Source organism: Podarcis pityusensis, assembly GCF_964106645.2.
Source record: "Podarcis pityusensis genome assembly, chromosome: 15".
Taxonomy (NCBI): Eukaryota; Metazoa; Chordata; class Lepidosauria; order Squamata; family Lacertidae; genus Podarcis; species Podarcis pityusensis.
In genome coordinates this window covers 13,547,609-13,571,875 of record NC_138040.1, presented here as the reverse complement: position 1 = coordinate 13,571,875, position 24,267 = coordinate 13,547,609, and the positions used below count along the sequence as shown (strand labels likewise).

At 48.1% G+C, this 24,267-nt stretch overlaps 1 protein-coding gene across 1 annotated transcript; it reads right to left on the bottom strand.

The window, feature by feature from the left end:
- Positions 1 to 4,460: 4,460 nt before the first annotated feature.
- On the bottom strand, positions 4,461 to 23,644 carry SSC4D (scavenger receptor cysteine rich family member with 4 domains; the record flags this gene model as incomplete). The annotated part of the gene is made up of 12 exons (XM_080983331.1): positions 4,461 to 7,540; positions 8,732 to 9,059; positions 11,659 to 11,736; positions 12,672 to 12,983; positions 13,896 to 13,979; positions 14,109 to 14,186; positions 16,438 to 16,518; positions 18,857 to 19,171; positions 20,112 to 20,183; positions 21,981 to 22,286; positions 23,373 to 23,408; positions 23,632 to 23,644. 11 exons carry the CDS (start codon positions 23,642 to 23,644, stop codon positions 8,743 to 8,745), a joined length of 1,692 nt encoding a protein of 563 aa, XP_080839457.1. The 3' UTR covers positions 4,461 to 7,540; positions 8,732 to 8,742.
- Positions 23,645 to 24,267: the final 623 nt, after the last annotated feature.

Sequence of the window (24,267 nt, the reverse complement as noted above, 5' to 3'; positions counted from 1 at the left end):
TCAGGCCACCCTCTTCCTCTCTCCCCATTAACTTCCATCTCTGCAAATTATTGCATAGACTATCAGGCCACCCTCTTCCTCTCTCCCAATTAACTTCCATCTCTGCAAATTATTGCAGAGGCTGTCAGGCCGGCCCTCTCCCAATAAACCTCCGTCTCCGCATATTATTGCATAGATTCAATGGCATCACCAGGACCCACTGCTAGGTCTTAGGTTTGGGCTCTGAAAGTGGAAGACGCCGTTCCCATCGCCAGTCAGGTCAGAGCTCTATGCTTGGAACAGGGCGGGGCAGGCAACATTTTGCCCAGCACTGCAAGCAGCAGAATGTCCTGGTCCAGATGGGTCCAGGTGGCTTTCAAAATCTTCCGGAGGGCCCCGCTCCCAGTGCGCAGGATTCTCCATGCGAGAGACCTCGCCATGGCCACATGCCAAAAAGGCTCTTGGCTTCTGAGAAGCAGCAGCGATGGAGCCAGCTATGCTTCGGAAACCTGAGGTGCTGATTGCTCCAGTGACTCTGCAGCTCCTTAAAATAGCAGGCCTGCGTTACTAACAGCTCTGCGGCAGGAATGCAAGGAGAAGAGACGAAGAGTAGGCTCAGAAGCACCAGCTGCAGCTAGCAAGACAGCCATGGGCAAAGTCCTACATCTATTATTATTATTATTATTATTATTATTATTTACCCACCCTTCACCCTAAGGTCTCATGTCAGGCCACACGGCTCATAGTTAAACTATGGCACTCCCTCCCACAGGAGGCAGTGATGAGCACCAGCTACCAAAAGAGGTAGTGATGATCACCATGGAGCCAGGATTTGCTGCATACTCTCCAACATTTCTCCAATGAAAATAGGGACGTCCTATTCTATTATTGGGATGCGGGTGGTGCTGTGGGTTGAACCACAGAGCCTAGGACTTGCCGATCAGAAGGTCGGTGGTTCGAATCCCCGCAACAGGATGAGCTCCCGTTGCTCAGTCCCTGCTCCTGCCAACCTAGCAGTTCGAAAGCACAAAGTGCAAGTAGATAAATAGGTACCGCTCTGGCGGGAAGGTAAACGGCGGTTCCGAATGCTGCTCTGGTTCGCCAGAAGCAGCTCAGTCATGCTGGCCACATGACCCGGAAGCTGGCTCCCTTGGCCAAGAAAGCGAGATGAGCGCCGCAACCCCAGAGTCGTTCGCGACTGGACCTAATGGTCAGGGGTCCCTTTACCTTTATTCTAGTATTAGTATTGCTGTTATTATTATTGCTATTTATACTCCACCCATCTGACTGGGTTGTCCCAGCCACTCTGGCCAGCTTCCAACATAAGAAAACATTCAACATTAAGAAAACTTCCCGATACAGGGCTGCCTTCAGATGGCTCGGGGATCAGATAACTCCCTACCCTTCAACATATCTCCGATGTAAACAGGGACGTCCTAAGGAAAAGTGGGACATTCCAAGATCAAATCAGAAACTGGGGTGTCTTTTGTAAATTCAGGACTGTCCCGAGAAAACAGGGACACTTGGAGGGTTTGTTGGTGTAGTGGTTAGAGCGAGAGACAAAAGCTGTGTAATGAAAGTGCTAAAGGCACCATCTGTGGGGAGGGAATTCTACAACTTGGGGCGGCCACAGAGGAGGCCCTTTTCTGGGATGCCAGCACCCCATAACTTCTGAAAGTGGAGATACCTACTGTTGATCTTAACCCCCCGCAGGAAATGAGGCAGTCTGTCAGCCAGTCTCTGGGTTGAAACACCCTGCCCACAATTTTCACTCTTTTTTTAAGCTGCGTTTAAGTCGTATTTCTTTATCAACAAAATTAAAAATTCTCTGCTGAATGCTTCAGGAACATGGAGACAGTAAATGACTGCCCCATGCAGGAGATGGAGGAGAATCTTAAGCGGTGTTGGGGGTGGGGGGGTGGAATTACAAGAATATGAGTGTTTGCCAGGTCTTGTCCATGAATTTTTGAGGGTGGTGTTAACTAGCTCCCAGTGTTGTGACCAGTGATTTGTCTCCTGCTCCCTGAGCATATAAAACCACAATAAGGCTCCAGAGAGCCTTTTGCCCTCAACTGCAGACCCCCGCTCCATTCCCAATTTTTCCTGGCTGCGTTGCCACTTCTCCTGGGAGGATAGATCATTTTGTCCTCGTCTAAGCCCCCCTCCTTCTTGCCTGCCTGTGCCTTGCTCTGGACAGGCTGTAAATCCAGCCCCAAAATAACCTCCGGTTCTGCTTCAGACTTCGTGAAATATTCATCTCCCTCTCTGTCTTCTGGGCCACCGTTTCCTCCTAAGAGATGATGAAGCAGGAACCGGTCGATGCTATTGATCCAGGCAGATCTGAGCTGTCTGCATAAAAGGGGCTGATTAAGGTGGGCACAGACGGTTCCATCAGGGATGTCCCTGGCCTCTGTTGAGGGTAGAGCAGACACCCCCAAACACATCCCTCCAGATGTTTTGGGACTACAATTCCCATCATCCCTGACCACTGGTCCTGTTAGCTAGGGATGAAGGGAGTTGTAGTCCCAAAACATCTGGAGGGCTGAATTTGGGGGTGCCTGGGGTAGAGGGTAGCTGGGCAGGGGGACAGAGCCGGCCCAACCATGAGGTAGGTGCGGTTGCTGCTTCAGGTGGCAGAAGCCCCTCAGCAGGGGTGCCAACTTGAATAAAATATGGCGGGGCAGATAACAGACCCTCCAAGTGTCCCTATTTTCCAGGGGCAGCCCTGGATTTACAGAAGGCGTCCTGGTTTCTGATTTGATCCTGGAATGTCCCGCTTTTCCTTCGGACGTCCCTGCAGCCAGGGAAAAGGACTTGAGGAGGGCACAATCTGACACCACTCCAAAGAGTCATAAAGGTAAAGGCAAAGGGACCCCTGACCATTAGGTCCAGTCGTGACCGACTCTGGGGTTGTGGTGCTCATCTTGCTTTATTGGCCAAGGGAGCCGGCATACAGCTTCCAGGTCATGTGGCCAGCATGACTAAGCCGCTTCTGGCGAACCAGAGCAGCATACGGAAGTGCCGTTTACCTTCCCGTCGGAGTGGTACCTATTTATCTACTTGCACTTTGACATTCTTTCGAACTGCTAGGTTGGCAGGAGCAGGGACCGAGCAACGGGAGCTCACCCCGTCGCGGGGATTCAAACTGCCATCCTTCTGATTGGCAAGTCCTAGGTTTTGTGGTTTAACCCACAGCGCCACCCGCATCCCTCCAAAGAGTCATGGCTTCCCCCAAAGAATTTTGGGAGGTGGAGTTCATTCAGCGTGCTGGGAGTTATTAAAAGACCCCTGTTGTCCTCAGACCCTCCAAGGGTCCCCTTTTTCCTGGACAGTCCTGGATTAACAGAAGCCGTCTCAGTTTCTGATTTGATCCCGGAATGTCCTGCTTTTCCTTAGGATGTCCCTATTTTCATCAGAGAATTGTTGGCGGGCATGGAGTTATGCGACCCCTGAGCCAAAGAGATAAGTAACTATACAGTACAACCTTTAGAAGACATCTGAAGGCAGCCCTGTACAGGGAAGTTTTTTAATGTTTCATGTTTTCTTAGGTTTTTATATATGTTGGAAGGTGCCCAGAGTGGCTGGGGCAACCCAGCCAGATGGGCAGGGTATAACTAATAACATCATAATCACTATTATTATTATTATTATTATTATTATTATTATTGACGTCCCTATTTTTATCATCGAAATGCTGGAGGGTATGAGCTAAGCCCGCCCCTCGTAAGCCCTCTCCTCCAAGAATCTGTCTAATTCTCTTAAAGGCATCCAAGATGGCAGCCATCACTGCCTCCTGTGGGAGGGAGTTCCATAGTTTAACTATGCGCTGCATGAATAAGTCTTCTATCTGCCACAGGGTTGTTGTTGTGGGGATGGAATAAGGATGGGCAAACCATGTCTGTCACCTTAAGCTCCTTGGAGAAAAAAGTGGGATACAAATGAATAAATCAAATAAATGACTAACTAAAGAGCTCTGAAATGTGGGCGGGAGGACCGCAGCTTCCCTGCGCTCTATGCTGAGAGACCCAGTGTGGTGCAGTGGTAAGTGTGTCAGATCGGTGTGTCAGACCAGGTTCTAATCTGGTAGAGTTCAGGGTTCAAATCCCTACTTGGCCATGAAGCTCCCTGGCTGACCCTGGGTCCAGTCACTGCCTTGAAGCCTACCTCACAGGGCTGTTGTGGGGTGAAGGAGAAGCATGCATGCCATTTTGAACTCCTTGGAAAGAAAGATGTGATACAGACATGATAAAACCTAAAATAACGCTAACGTGAACACACACTGTGTCTTTAAACAGAGAGAAACCGAGCAAGAGAGAGTTTTGAAAGAGCTTTTATTTATTCAAAAAGAACATATAAGAAAAAAAATGACATCTTGGAATATGCACACTAAAATATTAACAAAAGAATTATACAAACACTTTCTCCCCCTTTTCCCCTTCCCATGTTCCCTCCCCACCCAAATTACATATATTTACATGGCTGGGGGCTTTGCTTTTTGATTAGCTCCTTATTCTGAGCCAATCCTGCACTTTGAGCAACAATCCCCCTTTCTCTCCTCCCCCCCTTTGGCTCAGTTTACCTATTGCTAAGGCGGCCATTTCTTGCCGCAGACTTTGCTTACATTGGGTGACTGAAAAGCAATTAAGTTCTACACACAATGGAAATGCTTTCTTATATGTGGGTTGGGAGGAGGAGGGGGGGTGGAGAACCCAGCACCAAACGTTAAGGAGGATTTTTTTTATTTTTTAATGAATAAGGCTGTAGTCCTGTGCCCACTTACCTGGCAGTAAGTCTTGGGTACCTGAAAGGGGCTTGCTTCTGAGTAATCATGGATTACTCAGGTTGATCCAGGGGCTGCAGAAGAGGAGGGCTATAGATCGTTTGCGGGGGGCAAACTCCCGCCTGTTTATAACACCTTGCTTTCAGAATTCGCATCGGCTGCCAGTCTGCCATGGGGCCGAGTTCAAGGTACTGACATATATGTCCCTACACTGTTTCAGGACCTGGTGACTTGAGGGTCCGCCTTATCCCTTACACACCCAGCATGGGTCGCTCTCCTGCAAGTGTCAAAGATCTCCAAAGCCTGCACTGCAGCAGGGCCTTCAACATGGCGGCCCCTGCTTCTGTGGAACAGAATTCTCATTGGCGCCCTCTATCTGTGCTTTCCAGAAACAATCCGGATGGATGGAAAGCTCTCTGCCTTCGGCATGTGGCTTTTTAAGACCTCTCTTTAGTTATTTGTTTGTACTGTTTAAAAAAACCATTTTCCGTTGCTTTCATGGATGGTTTGCAAATGACATTGAGACTCGCCTGGAAGGTGTTTCATAAACTGAATGGAATGGTAATTCCACCGCTGAGCCTGCGTGTTGCTCCCTGGAAGGAGGATATGTGTCTGCTTAGCCTTGGATATTCTAAATAAGCATTAAGAAGAGGAAAGTGGAGCTTACAGGCATGTTTCTTTTCTCTCCCTCCATAGATTCAGAGCACCCAAAACTGCAAAGGAGCTTTAACCCTTTCCTCATTTCAGTGGAATTGCAGGATTGTCACATTGGAAGGGACCTTAAGGGTCATCTAGTCCAACCCCCTGCAATGCTGGGGCTCCATGGTAGAGCCCTTGCTTCGCATGCAGAAGTTCTCAGGTTCAGTCTCCAGCATCTACTTTCCTTTGCTGTTGCAAAGACAAATTTCTGGTGTTTTTCCTTCTTCTATTCATTCTGAATGCGTGTTAGAGATTATTCCCAATAAAATGGTTTCAACTCCATCAAATCCTGGGAGATGTAGTTTGTTGAGGAGGTGCCTATTCCCCTCACGGTGCTGCAATTCCCATAGTCAGGGCCAGCCCTCCCTTAAGACTAGGTGAGGCAACCACCTCAGGTGGCAGGATCCACAGGGGCAGAAGATACTGATATATATCTTTATCTCACCCCCCTTGTTCCTGATGTAGATCTTGACTCACCCCCTTCTTCCCCTCCTTCCCTGGCAGGGAATTGGGCGCCATTTGGTGGTTTGCCTCAGGTGACAAAATGTCTTGGGCCAGCCCTGCCCATAGTGGCTTAACAATCAACCTCTCTTCAAAGGGAGCTCTGGGGTATGTATCTCTGTGAGGGCATTAGCGGTCTCCTGACGACTCCCAGCACCCTTAACAAACTACAGCTCCCAGTTTTCTTTGGGGGAAGTTTATAGCTGGTTAAGCATGCAGAGAGATGTCAGGATACCCTCCAATTCCCCTCACAGAGAGCATTATGATGCTACCTCAAAGAGTCATGGCTTCCCCCAAGAATTCCGAGAGCTGTTGTTTGTTCAGGGAATTATTAGGTGTAACCAAACACATGGGGACCAGACGCCATTATTGCATTTGCCACGGGAATTATTAGGTGGCTCCCATTTTCCTCACAGAGATACAATTCCCAGTTACCCATGAAGAGGGACTGACCGTTAAACCACTTTGGGAACCATGACTCATTAATGGCGCATTCCCTCCAACATTCCTCTGATGAAAATAGGGACGTCCTGAGGAAAAGTGGGACATTCCGGGATCAGATCAGAAACTGGGATGGCTTCTGTTAATCTAAGACTGTCCAGGGAAATAGGGACCCTTGGAGGGTCTGAGAACAATAAGGATCTTCTAACAACTTCCAGCACCCTGAATGAACTCCATCTCCCAGAATTCTTTGGGGGAAGCCATGACTCTCTGAAGAGGCGTCCAAGAGTGCTTTCAATGGACGGTGTTGTGAGTGTGGCCTGGGACTCCCTCTACATCTCTCCACAGCGCCTCAGGCCTGCTCTGCGTCCTCCTCAGGTGCTTTTTCCTGGCTGCAATGTGTCCTTAAGCCATGAACTGACCACTTGTTTCGCTGGATGATGGAGAAATGTTCATGCAAAGGTGTAGAAGAAGAAGAAGAGTTTGGATTTGTTATCCCGCCTTTCACTCCCTTTAAGGAGTCTCAAAGCGGCTAACATTCTCCTTTCCCTTCCGCCCCCACAACAAACACTCTGTGAGGTGAGTGGGGCTGAGAGACTTCAGAGAAGTGTGACTGGCCCAAGGTCACCCAGCAGCTGCATGTGGAGGAGCGGAGACGCGAACCCGGTTCCCCAGATTACGAGACTACCGCTCTTAACCACTACACCACACTGGCTCCCAGTGTAGAAACCTCTGGCAGGTTTTGTGCACCATTGGAACACAGCCTGCTGGACAAAGGAAAGAATCCTGTCCTTTGTGTCCGTCCCCCCACTTTTGTCTGTGCCCTGCCCCACCACCGGTACCTGGCCCCCGGCAGACTACTCCACGAGGGAATGTGGCCCTCGGGATGAAAAGGGTCCCCCACCCCCTGACTGAGGCGATGAGCGAAAAGCAGTCTTCCTGGCTGCAGCAGTGGGGTAGAGGGTGTTCTCCATGTCAGGTACGCACGCCAACCTTTATACAGAGATTTACACACGTGTACACAGGCACACACAAAAGCTGCAAAGGCACCATTGGAATGAGAAGGTTTCAGCCACTGTCCGAGGAAACTGAGGCTCCCACAACTGGAGCGCTGTCCTTGCGAGGGCTGGCAACATCCGTCTGAAAGAGGAAGGGCCCATTTTGCACAGTTAATTTGAGCTGAGGCAGGAACCGCTCCTGAAACAAGCTTATTCTTTAAAACAGAGAGCAGGAAGGTAGCCAAACTCAAAGGCATCCGCCGCCTCCAATCCCATACCTGTGTCTGACAGGGGCTGATGGTTCCTTTGCAAATGCTTGGGGATCCACTTTATTTTAAATAGGTAGCTTCATTTTACATTTTGCAAAGGCTCTTCAGATGATATGGCCACAGGCAACTCACAGCTTAGGCGCATTTAACTTGCACACATTCAGCTTTATGCACCCCCCCCAAAAAAAAATTAACGGGGCAGTGGAAAGGGGGAGGTCATCCGGGGGAAAGGACTTTGGAAACCCCACCTGCCATTGAAAACACAATATGCAAATTTTGGCTTTATGCATTATCCCCAGAACAGAACCCCAGCATGAGTTGAGAGTCCCTGTATTCTAAAATAGGAATGCTGCTTTCTGAGACGTTCTAGCCTGTTGGCATGTTTCTGCTGAACAGCACCTACCGAAATCATGTTTTTGTTGTTGTTTTTATTTTAATCCATCCATTCCTAGCCTTAGTTTCACTCATAAATCCATCCCACCCTGTTTCTGCATTAATCTGTTATTTGTTTATTTATTTATTTAATGCGCTCATATTTGACTTTTCAAATAAATAACTTAATATAAGTTATTTATTTGACAAGTCCAATTTAATTGCACAGCCCAGAAATCCTATAGCCGATTGTGTTGGAAGTGCAGCGGCACAGGTCATTCTGTTTGTACCTTAAGGGTTAATTCTGTCCCTATTGAAACAGAGGTGTTGCTTAGCAACCAGGCAAGTCACCTGATCCACATGGACTTGAAATACCACCCTGTGGCCACTTGCAGCTCTGGTGGCGCTGCAGTACAGGCAAGAGTTGACTGTCAGGGTCCACCCCTGCTTAGACCTGGAGCCCAAAGTCAAGGAGGAGGTGCAGGAGGAGCAGGATCCCCCCAAGCAGACCCACACACCCCGTCACTGACCCTTTGGACCCAGACGTCTCCTCGTCCAGTTCTTGGCCAACTGTCTCAAGATAGCACCCCCTACCCATCAACCCCAGCAAATAAGCTGCATGCAAGCCTCCTCGGGAACAGGGGAAGCGCATGCAAGCCCTTGCCTGGATCAGGGCCTGGCTCAGACCATACCTTCCAGCCCATCACAGGAGCCTGCAGAGAGCTCCCGCATCTTCTGAGTGGTCGCAGTTGTGCACGTTCCAGCGGATGTGGGAGCAGCGCAGCAGGGAGCTCTCGTCACCTTTGCACTTGAGGTTGTCGAGGAAGATGTAGCCGGTCCCTTGGCCGTAGCGGGCCTCCCCCCAGGCAGCCAAGGCCCCCCCACAGCCCAGCTGCCTGCACACCACCTTCACATCCTTGAGGTCCCAAGCGTCGTCACACACTGTCCCCCACTGAGACAGGTAGAACATCTCCACTCGCCCTTCGCAGCGGTGGCTCCCGTTGACCAGGCGGAGGAAGCCTGCAAATAGGGGAAACAGAGGGGGGCGGGTGTCACAAGGCTTAAGTGAAGCCCCTCCCCCCAAAAAATCTGTGCCCCACCAACTCAATGGCTGTGCCACCGGCCACCACCCAGTTTTCCCTGTTGCTCCTCAGCTGAGACAATAATGCGCTCTGCACAATGTTACTTTTTTTCTGTATGCCACAACAGCTGCGAGAATATTGCTAGGGAAGAATTGGAAGAAACAAGATTTGCCAACTATCAAAGAATGGCAGGTGAAGATGATGGACTATATGGAACTTGCTGAACTGACTGGGAGACTCCGAGACCAGAGAGAAGCAACGGTGGAAGAAGATTGGAAGAAGTTTAAGGAATACTTGAAAAAATATGTTAATATTTAAATCTTAGAATAGTGGATTTAGGCTGTAGGGTTAGAAGATAGTGTATTTTAAAACAGTATTATTTGCAAGTGATAAAATGTGAAGATTTTTATGGTTAAAGTAAGTGTGATAAAAAAATGGTTAGAAATTATGATATATGTAAACTGCTAAAGATGAGGTAAAATGAAAATCAGATAGGGGGGACTTGGGGAAGCCCACCTATGTTTAGAAAAAATAAGGATAAGACAAGAATCTGTTTGTATTGTTTGTTTTCCTGTTTGTGTTGTTTATTTGTGTTATAAAATGAATATTTTATTTGAAAAAATAATAATTATAATGCACTCTGCACAAGCTCAGAGTTCCTCCAAGGAGGAGTCTGTCCACCGCACCTCTGGACGGTTCACTGTTCTGGCTGTGAATAATTTCTCCAGCATCTTTATGCAAATCTGTTCCTCCACCTACCGTAAAGGGAATCTTCTGATTCCTGTTACTCGGAGTGCATTAAGGATATTAGGAGAATCTGCTTACTCAGACTGTATTAAGGACGTGGCAAGAATGCTTGTGCAGGAAAAACTCAGCCTCAAGCGAGCCTGATAGAGAGCAGGTACCCTCTTATTCCCGCTGAATCAGGCATCCGGCTCGAATAACACAGGCACACTTTCCCTCTGAGAATGTGACTTAATTTTTATGTATGTGTAATGCTAAGCAAGGGAATGCCTCTGTAGAATCCTGTGTAATTTTCAGGCCTGGGGGTTCAACTTTTGTGGGCCACTGTTCTGTCTGATCAAGCAAAGGCACCTCATCCATCACAATACTGTGGTTTTTTTTAAAGCTTATACTGCACAACACAGAATCAGGATTCAAGATGACCTTAGCTGATTGGAGAACTGGGCCAAAACTAACAAAATGAATTTCATCAGGGACAAATGTAAGGTTCTGCACTTTGGCAGGAATAATCAGATGCACAAATATAAGATTGGGGGGGGGGGGGCACCTGGCTTACCAGTAATACATGCAAAAAGGGTCCAGGGGTCTTAGTAGACCCCAGGCTGAACATGAGTTAACAGTGCGATGCAGCAGCAAAAGCAGCTAATGCGATTCCAGGCTGCATCAGCTGACGTATAATGTCTAGATCACGGGAAGTCATAATCCTGCTCTATTCTGCCTTGGTCAGATCCCACCTGGAGCCTGGGACCAGTTCTGGGCACCACAGTTCAAGAAAGACATAGACAAGCTAGAAGGCAGGCAGAGAGGGAGACCAAGATGATGAAGGGTCTGGTAACCAAGCCTTGTGAGGAATGTTTGAGGGAGTAGGGTATGTTTAGTCTGGAAAAGAGAAGACTGAGAGGGAGATATGATAGCCATCTTCAAATACCTGAAGAGCTGTCACATGGAAGACGGAGCAAGCTTGTTTTCTGCTGTTCCGGAGGGTAGGAAAACCTGAAGGAGCGTCTCCACCCCCATCATTCTGCCTGGACTCTGAGGTCCAGCGCTGAGGGCCTTCTGGCGGTTCCCTCACTGCGAGAAGCAAATCTACAGGGAACCAGGCAGAGGGCCTTCTCGGTAGTGGCACCCACCCTGTGGAACGCCCTCCCATCAGATGTCAAGGAAATAAACAACTATCTAACTTTTAGAAGACATCTGAATGCAGCCCTGTTTAGATAAGTTTTTAATGTGTGACATTTTAATGTATTTTTAATCTTTGTTGGAAGCTGCCCAGAGTGGCTGGGGAAACCCAGCCAGATGGGGAGGGTACAAATAAATTATTGTTGTTATTATTATTATTATTATTATTATTATTATTAGACTTGAACCAATGGATTTAAGTTACAAGAAAGGAGATTCCAGTTAAATATCAGGAAGAAACTTTCTGGCAGTAGTCCCTCGGAAGGTGGTGGGCTCTCCTTCATTGGATGTTTTAAACCAGAGGTTGTATTCCAGCATTGTGGAGGGTTGGGTTAGAGGACCTTTGGTGTCCCTTCCAATTCTACAATTCTATGATTCTATGAAATGCTGCAACACTGCCTTGCAGCATGACGTGCTCATTCCTTCCTGAGCAACAGCCGTAAAGGCAGTGTTCAGAAAAGACAATTCCTCTTCTGTTACCATAGCGCTGCCCCCTGAGAAATCTTGCCCTAGGCAGCCACCTAGAGCAGCGTCTTGCCCTGTTCCTGCCAAACATCAGGAATTTCAGCTGAGAGTCAGCAAGCGGGGAGCTAGAGGCCCTGTGCCCCACATACCATCCTTGGGACGTGTGGTGGTTGATGTGGTGGTGGCAAAAGGGTCTTCTTGGAAGAGATCTCCAGATTCTTCTGCACCTGGGACCAGGGAAAAAGCAAGGGGTACATTTAACAGCGTAGAGACACGCACCCCACACACATCACACAGAAAGGCACTGGGAAGTGCAGTGCAGTGGTTAGAGTTGTACTAGGACCTGGGAGACTGGGGTTCAGGGACCTGTACTAGGACCTGGGAGACCCCACTTAGCCAGGAAAGTCACTGAGTGACCTTGGAGTCAGTCACAGCCTCTCAGCCTAATCCACCTCACAGGATTGTTGTGAGAATAAAATAGGGCAGGAAGTATGCATGCCACTTTGAGCACCTTGGAGGAATGGTGGAACAAGACAATAAAACACCCAACCTTGAAAGTTTATTTAGAAAGAAAAACACTGACTTCATAGAGAACTGGAGAGTTGGAAGGGCCATCTATTCCAGTCCAACTTCCTACCATGCATTTTTATTTTTATTTTTACAAGGTGGCGCCTGTGACAAGGAGCAATTGTCCTGATTCCCTCATGAGCTGTTTACATGTCTTGCTGTTAATCATCCATTCATCCCACACTTTTCAATGCATTATTTCTCAGTCATTTTCCACACCACAAAAAAGTCTGCTCTGTGTGTGTGTGTGTGTGTGTGTTTCATGTGGATTTGTTGTGCTGGGGTGACAAGAGAACTTTGGTCCCCTTTAATCACGCAGAACTAAGATTCCGATAAACACACAACTCCCTCCTGAAAAAGACTGACAGCTTGGAGGCATCCGAGGGGAACCTGCGCTGTTTACATTTTATAACACCAGGTCATTTCTATCTCCCAAAATTCTCTGATCCACTGGAGGTTTTGGAGAGCGGCTTATCCGGGATTCATTAGCTGTGATTCCTGCACAGCAGGGGGTTGCACTAGATCACCCTTTGGCTGGGGGGCTTCCAACCCTACGATGAAACCACAACCCCTCCTTGCCCCCTGTCCCTCTCACCTCTGCATATGACGCCGGCATCTTCGTGGTGCCCGCAGTTGTGCTGCCCCCACCCCAGGTTGAAGCAATCGGACAGGTCAGTCTCTGTGCCAGTGCAGTCCACGTTGTCCAGGAGGATGGGTCCGGTGCCGTAGCCGAAGTAGCCCAGCACGGTGGCCACCACCGCCGAGCCGCAGCCCACCTGCCGGCAGACCACCTGGGCGTTGGGGAAGTCCCAGTCGTCATCACAGACCGTCCCCCAGGAGTCCCCGTACAGGACTTCCACCCGCCCTTGGCAACTGCTGTTCCCGTTTGCTAGTCGTATGCCACCACCTGCTGGTCAGAAAACAGAAGGGGAGAAAAGGCCGGAGTGACTTATGGAGGGTAATGGACTCTCCTTCCTTGGAGGTTTTTAAGCAGAGGTTGGGTGGCCATCTGCCAGGGATACATTAGCAGAGATCCCTGCATTGCAAGGGAATTGGACCAGAACCCTTGCAACTCTACAACTCTATGATTCTGTGATTCTATGATGTCACAAGGCAGGGCATCCCCCACATCCACTTTTCCTTTGATTGGGACCTTGTGGACATTCTGGCTCCAGGTTTTCCTCTCCCCCCTGTTTCACTTTTTCAGAGAGTGGCAAGAGCACCGGCAAGGGGGCCTTGATCCTCATGAATTCTGTTGCTTTAGAAACAGCTTGTATCAATAGTTGCTGGGTAGCTGAGTTGGTATGGGAGTGGTGCTAATAACGCCAAGGTTGCAGGTTCGATGCCTGTATGGGAGAACTGCATATTCCTGCATTGCAGGGGGCTGGACTAGATGACTCTCAAGCCCCACTTTCAACTCTATGACTATGATTCTAAGCAAGGGGCCTCAGTGCCCATGCACAAACTTGTACACCTGTGTGCACAGCAGACAACATGCACCTGCCTCCTCCTCCCACCCTTTCAGAGATGCAGAGAATAGGGGCCGGGACTTGGAGAAAGTTCAGCGCTAGCAACTCACACCAGCATAGTGTATGGAGGTGGAAACAGGGGCAGTGGTTTATCAAGGACACGGGAAATAAGGGCTGCCTAAACAGGGAAAGCTTGACTATAGAAACCTGACATTGGGGGTGGGGCTGTGGCTCTAAGTGTGTTGCTGAACTACAACTCCCATCATCCTTGTCTGCTGGCCACACTTGCTGGGGCTGATGGGAATCGTAGTGCAACAACACCAGGAGCGCTCAGGTTCCCTGTCACTTACATGGACACAAAGCGGATGTTATGGGATGAGAGAGGAAACACCAGGGCTTCATCCTTCCTGCTCCTGGGTCTGTTTTCACATTGTCTGAAATAAACACCTTCCCATCAGCGAGACAGCCCCCTCAACCTCCAGCTCTCTCAATCTCTTCTTTGCAGATTTTTACATCTCTGATGAAGCTTTATTTCCATTGACAAAGGGCAGGCAAACACTTACTTCTTCTTTCTAGCAGGAGAAGGGCTGAGGTCACCATCATCTCAGTCTCAGGAGAAGGCTGATCTCGACCATCTGTGACTGCAAAAAGACATATCCTGTCATCACAACAACATCCGGCCTCCAATTATATCTCACCAGTTGCCCTTGGACACAGATGGGCAAGCCACGAGGCAGGAAGGCAACCCTGTGTTTTGAACTCAGCTTCCGGGACTATCTTTTTAACTGCACCTCTCCTGCTGGTCCTTTAATAGAGATTTGAACTGCAGCTTTCTTTCTTTCTTTAAAAAAATAATTTTTATTAACCGGCCAATCAAATCAAATCAAATCACATCACATAAATTCTGAATTACAAAGCCGAATTTTAAATTTTGTTGAGGGGACCCATATTTCAAGATCCGAAGGGGGATTCTGATCATCTTCTTGCTACTGCGTTAATGTCCAAATCAGTCCAAACAAAGTTCATAATTCTATCCAGTCTTATCTTGCTGTTTCCACATCTCATCTTGTTCGTATATTTTCTCTTTTTTCTTTATGATCTCTTCTGATAATCTCCTTAAGCCGATAAACACCAATAATAATCCTGTGTGAATTTTTCCGTTCGTCCAATCCTCAAATCGAGATGGTTTCCATATATCATTGCATTCATAGATAACATCGTTCTTTCCATCATTAATCACAGAACTGTCGTTCTTAAGTCCCTCTGAGGACTTTCACCCACAATATAAAAACAGCTCTATTTCTCTATTTCTCCTCCCAGACTTAAGTCCTCCGACAGAACTTCCCAATATGGTGACGGTATTTTTAACTGCGTCATTCCAAAGCCCTTATACATTCCACGCTCTTCTCAAAACATGCTTTGGTTAGAAAGTTTATCTCCACACAGCCTTAAATCCACAGCTTAAGTCCTTAAAATGACATTTCTGACTTGTGAGGGGGGGGATTCTTGTTTAATCACATAGAGGAAAGAAAGGAAAGTTTTTTCCCCCTCCCCCATCCAGTCCCTTTGCCATACCGAGTCTTGGTGTATCTTCATCTGATTGATTCATGTTCCTCCGACTCGTTTATCAGAGATCTCTTCTGTTAGCAGTCTTTACTCCCCCTCCTTCCTTGAAATATGTGCATTCGCTTCATCCTAATCATTTCTTTTGAAGTTCTTGCAGCTAGAGGCGCGGATCAGAGGCAGCGTCCAGGAGCGCCGAAATCCACAGGAGGGCATTCTGCCTAGTGCCCCCATCCCCACAAATTCAGGGGTGGTATAGGGCACAGCAGGCAAGGGCAGCCCCCCCAATCCTGGGGGGGTAGGGAGGCTATTTACTCCCATCACAGCCTCCAAATTACCTCGTGTGGGTCGGAAAGATGTTATTGTCAGCCATCTTTTGATGCGCCCCTAGTGGCCCCATTGATCTGCAGCTTTCAGGACCCCAATCTCCAAGCAGTGAGAGACTCCGGGGGTGCCTGCACTTGCCTAGGGTTTGGTTTCCTTGGAATGAAGGTCAGTGGAGATGGTGGTGTCTTTGGGGTATATGGTTTTATTTACACATATATACAATCTGAGCAAAGGATGGAAGGGCTCGTAGCATCAACACCCCACCAGATCTTGCTTCCTCATTCAATTCCAGGGAAGCCCCAAACTCACAGTTTTGGGTCAAGCACAGATCAAGGCATGTCTATGTATCTCCAGCTTCCAGCAGCAATCAAAAACTTTCTCCCCGACCCCCACATAAAGTCCCCCTTGGCCTGTTGTTCTCCATTCTAGGAGGAGGTGGCATTCAGGCAGGTGAGGTGGGAAAAGGCCATTTGTCTTTATGGCAACAGAGCAGCCTCTTTGGACATGTACATGGCAGTACTCAACTGGCCAAATTCAGGCCATTATCTTACAAAGAAGCTGGTTCAACAGCCTCTTCTACTAGACTCTAAACCTCACTAGGTACAGGATCACAGGCCTGGAAGGGACCCACAGGTATCATCCAGACTGACCCGCCAGACCTATAACACTATATTTCTACATGGTGCAAAGTTTCATTTCAGGTTTCCCCCCTCCCCAGTAGCAATGGGTCAAATATGGTTCTCTTCCCATTTCACCAGATTGGGGTTGGAGTGGAGAACTGGCTTGTGCACCTATGACAGGGGTGGGGTTAGGATCTGAAGCATGGTGGATCTAACTAGGCCCCCACAGGCCAAAAGTTCTCCACCACCAATCTATGATCACAACCAGCATTTTCCCAGATAACAAAAGTGTGCTCCTATATCTTTGAAGTCATGGAAACATAAACTGTCCCCTTTGGAGTTTTGTGGTGGGTGGGATTAGCAACAGCAGGTTCTCCCTTACCTGTGGCTGTATCAGTGAATGACTGTTCATAGTTGGGATCCACTGAGGTGGTGGCAGCTGTGGTCGTGGTCATCCCAAGACCTGGAAAGAGACAATAGGTCATCAATCAAAGCAAGTCAGTGAATTTAATGTTTAATTCAAGAAACCCAAACGGTGCAGGCCTAGAGATTCCCAGCAGCTCTTCCTAGTAGGTCTTGCTCAAATGAGGCAGTTGCAAACACTGAAGGTCCCCTGCCTTCCCACCACTCCCTAAGATTCCTCCTCTGCCAAGTCTTTCCCAAGCAATCTTAGGCTCTTTCGTCTAGTCTCTCATTGCTCTGCCCTTTTCATCCCTCTGCATGTTCTGGGAGACCAGGGGAAAGAGGAGCTGTTCACAGCAGGAGGGGGAGACTGCCTGGATTCTTCAGCAGCCTGTCTCTACTCTGTCTCTTGATCTCCCTCCTCTCCTGCCTCAGATTCTGTACAGCTCTCTGCCCCAGCCTCTTGCTGCTCACTAAACCCTGTTTCTTCTTCAGCTTACGACACCTCCTCCTCGCCTCTTCTTCCTCTGACCACGCATTGTTGTTCCACCACTACTTCCCTGGCTCTGAGCCTTCTTGCCCTGGGGTTCCCTTGGGGGTTCCCCATCTGGTGCCTCCCCCCCCCACACTTCTGCATCCAGCCAGTCCACAACACTGTGGTTTGTTAAAGGTGCTGAGAATTGTTAGGCGGTCCCCTAGTCCCCTTACGGAATGACAATTCCCAGAGTTCCCTGGGAAGAGGGCTTGATAGAGCAGTTTAACAAGCAGCGAGGAGCCAGGGTGTCAGGCTCTGACCGAGAGGATTGCCCTTTTAAGGCCGTCCTCCCCTCAGGAAAGGAGTGGGTCCTAGGATGAGTTCCCTGGGAAGATGAAAGGCCTCGTTCCATCCCTAGATCTTGCTAGTAGAGCATGAGACTCTATATCTCCATGCCGTGTGTTCGAGCGCCACGTCCACATTGGGCAAAAATATTCCTGCATTGTCAGGGGTTCAAACTAGTTGACACTTGTGGCCCTTTCCAACTCTATGGGAGCAAATCTTGGCGCTCTCCCAGGTTCTGCACAGGGTGGATTTGATTTAAATCAAATCAATTTAAATCACTAGTCAGTAAGACTTGATTTAAATCATTTTTTTTACAGAAAGACTCATTCTTGCTGGTATAATCTTAATATTTACAACCAGATGAAGGTTTCTTTTTTGGAATAATAAATTTCCAGAGTAGTTTTTACAGTTATATCAAAAATTACTGATTTGGTTATACTATTAGAAAAACATAGATAATTATAAAATTATTGTGAGGTTTAATAAATTAACTGTTTACATTTGGACAACTTTTCTGCTGTACTTTATTGGAAGGAGAAAAATAATCATTTCCTTAATAACAATTTAAAAAAATTATTTAACTAAAACAATAACATTATAGCATATGTACCCATGTTTGTTAACTGATGTGGTTAAACGGGTGTTTTTTTTAAAAAAAATTAGACTGAGTTTTAGCACGCATGAAAAACTTAAAACAAATCCTTATTTCCTGATGAATAGCCTTTGGACTATAAAGTAACTTAAGTATGGTTTTCCCAGTAGTGATGTATGGAAGTGAGAGCAGGACCATAAAGAAGGCTGATCGCTGAAGAATTGATGCTTTTGAATTATGGTGCTGGGGGAGACTCTTGAAAGTCCCATGGACTGCAAGATCAAACGTATCCATTCTGAAGGAAATCAGCCCTGAGTGCTCACTGGAAGGACAGATCCTGAAGCTGAGGCTCTAATACTTTGGCCACCTCATGAGAAGAGAAGACTCCCTGGAAAAGCCCCTCATGTTGGGAAAGATGGAGGGCACAAGGAAAAGGGGACGACAGAGGACGAGATGGTTGGACAGTGTTCTCGAAGCTACCAGCATGAGTTTGACCAAACTGTGGGAGGCAGTGGAAGACAGGAGTGCCTGGCGTGCTCTGGTCCATGGGGTCACGAAGAGTCGGACACAACTAAATGACTAAACAACAACAACAATCTTTGGAAATATTTTTCATCCAAAAGCATTTTGTTTTAAAAATCCGATTTAAATTTTTAAAAATCCGATTTTTTTGATTTTTAAAAAAATAATTGATTTTTATCCACCCTGGTTCTGCAATGCATTGCTAGGCGTTCACAGGAAGCTGCCTCACATGGAGTCAAACTACAGATACATCCAACTCAGTATTGTCTACACTGACTGGCAGCTCCCCCCGGTTTCAGGCAGGATCCCCCCCCCCAGCCCTACCTGGGGATGCCGCTGGGGACTGGATCTGCGGCCTCCTGCCTACAAGCCGATGTTCTAACCACTAGGCTATGGCACTTCCCACACAGGGCGGCTGCCCCCTTCGCCTGCCCGGCTGCCCCAAGCCCTGAGGGGTCCACCCACCTGAGCAGATGACACCAGCATCTTCGTGGTGACCACAGTTATGGATGCCCCAGCCCAGGCTGTAGCAGGCTGAGAGGTGTGGCTCGCTCCCATCGCAGTTGACGTTGTCGAGGAGGATGCGCCCCGTGCCGTAGCCGAAGTAGGCATTGGTCCTGTAGTCTACGGCGTGCCCGCAGCCCACCTGCTTGCACACCACAGCTGCATCGCTCAGCCCCCAGTCGTCATCACACACCGTGCCCCAGTTCCCTTTGTAGAATATCTCCACCCGGCCCTGGCAAGAGTTGGCGCCGCTCACCAGCCGGATGCTCCCATCGCCTGGAAGAGGGATAGGGAGAGTCAGGGTACAAATTGTAGACTTGGAAGGGACCCCGGGGGTCATCCAAACCGCCTCCACTAAGGGAGACCCAAGAAAGGAACCTGCATTTTAGTAGTGGCCGCAGTGAAGGTTTTTATTATTTTATTTTAATTTCTATACAGCTTTATATTTTTAATAAAAATCTCAAAGCGGTTTACAGCAGGGGTCAGCAAGCTTTTTCAGCCGTGGGCTGGTCCACCATCCCTCAGACCATGTGGTGGGCCAGACTATATTTTGAAAAAAGATATGAACAAATTTCTATGCCCCACAAATAACCCAGAAATGCATTTTTAATAAAAGCACACATTCTACTCAAATAAAAACACCATGCAGGCCCCACAAATAACCCAGAGGTGCATTTTAAATAAAAGGACACATTCTACTCATGGGCCTTAGGTTGCCTACCCCTGGTTTACAGCATATTAAATCAATAAATCAATAAAACATTAGCCGGGTGATGTTCCTCTGGCCTCACGAGGAGCCTCTTCAGTAGGGCTGGTGTGTGTGGGCCCTGCCCCCTAGGCCAGGTGGAAAGGGCCTTGCAGGGAGCAAGGAGATAAGGGACTATCTCTCCTTTGTTTCCCCATTATTGGTGGCATCAGCTGCTACAGCAGGAGAAAGGGGACAAATAGTTTCTCTCCTTCATTCCCCCTCCCGCAGTTGCAGCACCTGGTAACCAGGGATGAGGAAGGCAACCAGTAGCAGCAACAGCCTCTCATCGCACTGCGGTTTGCAGCGCCACCTGTTGGCAGTCATAAGAACTGCAGCCTGATGAGACCTTTACATTTTTATTATAAGTTAAGATATGAATAACAGCAACACTATGTACATGTATCGTGTTGCTATTGCGAATTGTGCTAGCCGAGGACAGCTTCTCATGTGAATCCAAAAAGCACTCACTTTCCCCATTTTGCAACGAGGCGGTGGCTGCTTTGCTGATTGGTCCTCTGGATGCTTGGGTGGGCAGCAGCTCTGCAAAAACAAACAAGCCAACAGAAGGATGAACGTCAGTCAATCATCTCCATCAACAGTATCTGCTTGCCCTCTGCTATGCATGCAAACATGTATACCTCCAACCTCTTAAGCAGGGCCAGTCAACTTGTTCAATTAATTTCTTAGATAAATCCATTGTGCTTGATGACATTTGACTGCCTATTAGAAGTAGTAGTAGTAGTAGTAGCAGTAGTAATATTTATTAGTATTTTCTGCCTTTCACTAACAGGTCTCAGGGTGGGTTACAATAGGCTCCTTCATTTTATTGTTTCTTATACCAGCTAAAAATGTTTCTATTCAGGCACACCTGTAATTTTATTAGGTACATTTGTTTTTTTCTATAAAACTGTTGATTTTATCTATATTTCACTTTTAACAAACGTCTGCTTGTCTTTAAAGTATGTTGATTTCATCACTAGTTTCTGATGAATATTTTATGTAAACAACTTAGAGGCGGGCTTTCATATCATTGAAATGATGTCCAAATGTCATGGACTGGCTGGATGCAGAGGAATGGTGGGAGAAACCAGCTGGGGAACTCCCAAGGGAGGAAGGCTCAGAGCCAGAAGATTGGAGGTGGGATGGTGAGAAGGAGGAGGAGACTGGGAGGAGGTGGTGTTGGAAGCTGAAGAGGCAACAGGGTTTAGTGAGCAGGAAGAGGCTGTGGCAGAGCACAGTTCAGACTCCAAGGTAGAAGCAGAGGCCAGGGATTCTCAACCTCCTACTGCTCCCCTTCTGCTGGCCTCCTAAAACACGCAGAGAAATTAAATAGGCAGAGCAGAGGGTGGTTGTGTGCAGACCCAGCCTGAGACTGCGTGGGAAAGACCCTGGAGAGGAGGAGTGTGAGCCCCTCCATCCTATGCTCAGGTGGTATATATGTGTAAATAAAACCATATATCCTAAAGACACCACAGTCTCCACTGACATTCATTCCAAGGAAACTGAACCTGGAAGTCTTTCAGCATTCAGAGATTGGGGTGTTTGTACAAATATATAGGACCCACCCTATTCTTGTAACCGTAACTGATCTTAATATTGTATTTTTAAATTACTGTAACCCACCCTGCGACCTCATGGTGGGGGGGAGGTAAGAAATCAAAACAGCCGTCAAACAAATGTGGTATCCTTCATTCTACACCTTTAGGCACCAGGCAAAAACGTTCCTTTTTAACCAAGCCTTTGGTTGACCTGATCAACATCCCATACCCTTTTAAAATGTTGCTCTTTTTTGGGGAGTACTATTGGGTTATTGCTTTTATTTTTATTTTATATACTGTGATCTTTTTAAGTGAACCACCCTGAGACCTCTGGGTATAGGGCGGTATATAAATAATAATAATAATAATAATAATAATAATAATCCTTTTCTCTTTTGAAATATTTAATCCCCATGCAATTGTATTACCGTCATAACTTTTTATGTTTCTATCCAGCCTATCCTCCACCCTGTTTAAGATACACAGGGTTCCTTAGTGGTGTCCCCTGCAGGACAGCGCGGTGCAGTGGTTAGAGTGTCAGGCAAAGACCTAAGAGACCAGGGTTAAAAGCCCACACTTGGCCATGAAGCTCACTGGGTGACCTCTGGCCAGTCGCTGACTTCCTGTAGCCTAACCTACCTCACAGGGTTGTTGTGAGGATTAAATGAGGATGGGAGAACCATGTGCCCCACCTTGAGCTCTAGGGAGGGGGAAAAGGTGGGATACAAATGCAGTAAATAAGCCTGCTTCACCCCTCTCCCTCCTGCCACCGCCACCAGACAGACCCAAACCTTTGTACCATTACAGGTGACAGCTACGTCCTCATAGTGGTAACAGTTGTGGATGCCCCAGCCGTGGCTGCTGCACTCGCTGAGGGCTGCCTCTCTGCCTTTGCAGTCCACGTTGTCTAGGAAGATGGGCCCACGCCCCTGGCCGAAGGAGAGAGTGGCCGGCATGGCGATAGCATGGCCGCAGCCCAGCTGGCGGCAGACCACGTTGGCATCCACGATGTCCCAGTCGTCGTCACACACCGTGCCCCAGGTGTTGTTGTAGAAGATCTCCACGCGTCCTTGGCAGCGGCTGCGCCCATTGACTAGCCGGACCTCTGGGAGAACAAGGCCGGTCCATTAGAGCAAATGGGACAACACCCTGCCAAACTCAACCTGCCCCCCCTTGCCTGCCTGCAGTCCGCGGTATAGAATTGCCTGCCACGTTCCTCCTCCTTAGTCCCAGCGTTGCCCTTGAGGAACCCAGCAGGGCTGTCATGGACTGGCTGGATCCAAAGGAGGGGAGGGAGGCGCCAGCTGGGGAACCCCCAAGGGAACCCCCAAGAGGAGAAGGCTCAGAGCCTAGGGAGTGGTGGAGGGACGACAATCAGTTGTCAGAGGGAGAAGGCAGAGAAGACTGGAAGGCATTAGAAGCTGAAGAGGCAACAGGGTTTAGTGAGCAGGAAGAGTCTGTGGCAGAGTGCAGTTCAGACTCTGAAGTGAAAGCAGAGGCTGCAGAAGGGTGAGATCAAGAGGCGGCTGAAGAGTCCAGGGAATCTCCCCCTCCTGCTGCGATCATCACTCCTCCTCCCTGGTCTCTGAGGACGCACAGAGAAATGAAAAGAGCAGATAAGAAACTAGTTGTGTGCAGACACAGTTTGAGACTGCATAGGGAAAACCCTGGAGAGGAGGAGCCTTAGAGAGGGGTGGGAAGGCAGGGACCTTCAGTCCTCACAACTGTGTCATCAGCGCAAGACCAACCAGAAAGGGTTGCTGAGACTTCTAGGCCTGAGCTGTATTTCGGTTTACTTGAATGAAGAGTTAACTTCGCTGGCATCGGTGACTTATTACCTTCGTGCTGATCTGCACCTGACTCCAGCCCTGACCAGGACGGAGGGTAGGGACAAAATTGGAATGAATTGTCTCTGACTCAATCATTTGCCTCTGGCGCCACCTACTGTTGGGCTCCCTGCCTTCCACCCTACAAATGGGCACCAGCCACCACTGGCCGGGGGACAGGCCTGCCCATTACATCATGGACACTGTCCAATAGGCGCAATGGGAGGGGCTTGCAGGAGGAAGCTAAAATGGGCAAGGATTCAGCAACAACCCAGGCACCATTTAGGAACCCTTTCCCCGATCTCTGCAGTGATCTATAAGACACAGCTTCAAGTGGTGGTTTCTCTTTCGCAACAAGAGCTCACCTGGAACGGGCACCTGTGCAACCTCAGAGCCACTGGCTGAAATGGAGAAAATAAAAGTTAAGGCAGATTGAATGCCACCCCGGATACACACTTAAAGATGCAATTCTGAGCACTTGTACCTGGGAGCGAGTCCCATTAGGAACCCAGAACCATAGAAAACTGATTTATACTTAGGTCAGATCCTTGGTCCATCAGTACTGTTTGCACCAATTGGCAGCATCCTTCTAGATTTTCAGACAGGGTTCTTTCCCAGACGCACCTGGCGATGCCATCAGGGATTGAACCTGGGACCTTCTGCATGCAAAGCAGATGCTCTAACCACACAGATCAGTTTTAAATGCCTATTCATGGATGGGGACCCTGTAGCCCTCCAGATGTGGTTGGACTCCAGCTCCCATCATCCTGCACCATCGGCCATCCCAAGAGTACAGGTGTGCAGTTTTAGTCTGAGCTGAAAGGGCTCAGGGCTTGTGCAGCCAGTGTATAACAATACTGTGGTACCAAAAAAACACAGCTTTTGAGCTCCACAATTAAACAGAAGCCGTGATGTGGTTGATGGGTTCTCTGGGACAGAACTGCTTTTATGATTCCGTGCAGAGGATGATGTTTAAGGTCACTCAACGCAGATTAGATACCTGATCCTCTCCTATTAACATGCAGTGTAACTAACCTTGGCCCAAATCTAAAGGTGAAAAAAGCATTTGGGGATTTCAAAGAACAACAACATACCCACAACTTCTAAATTTCCCATCCTAGATGTGAAGTGTCCTGCGACGCACCCCCCCAACAACTTCCCTTGCATGGTGAGTTGTTTGGGCAGCGGGTATTGTGATCTCGGCCTTTGGGCCCTATAGATTTAAGGAATCTTTTAAAAAGATTTGCAAATATCATCCTT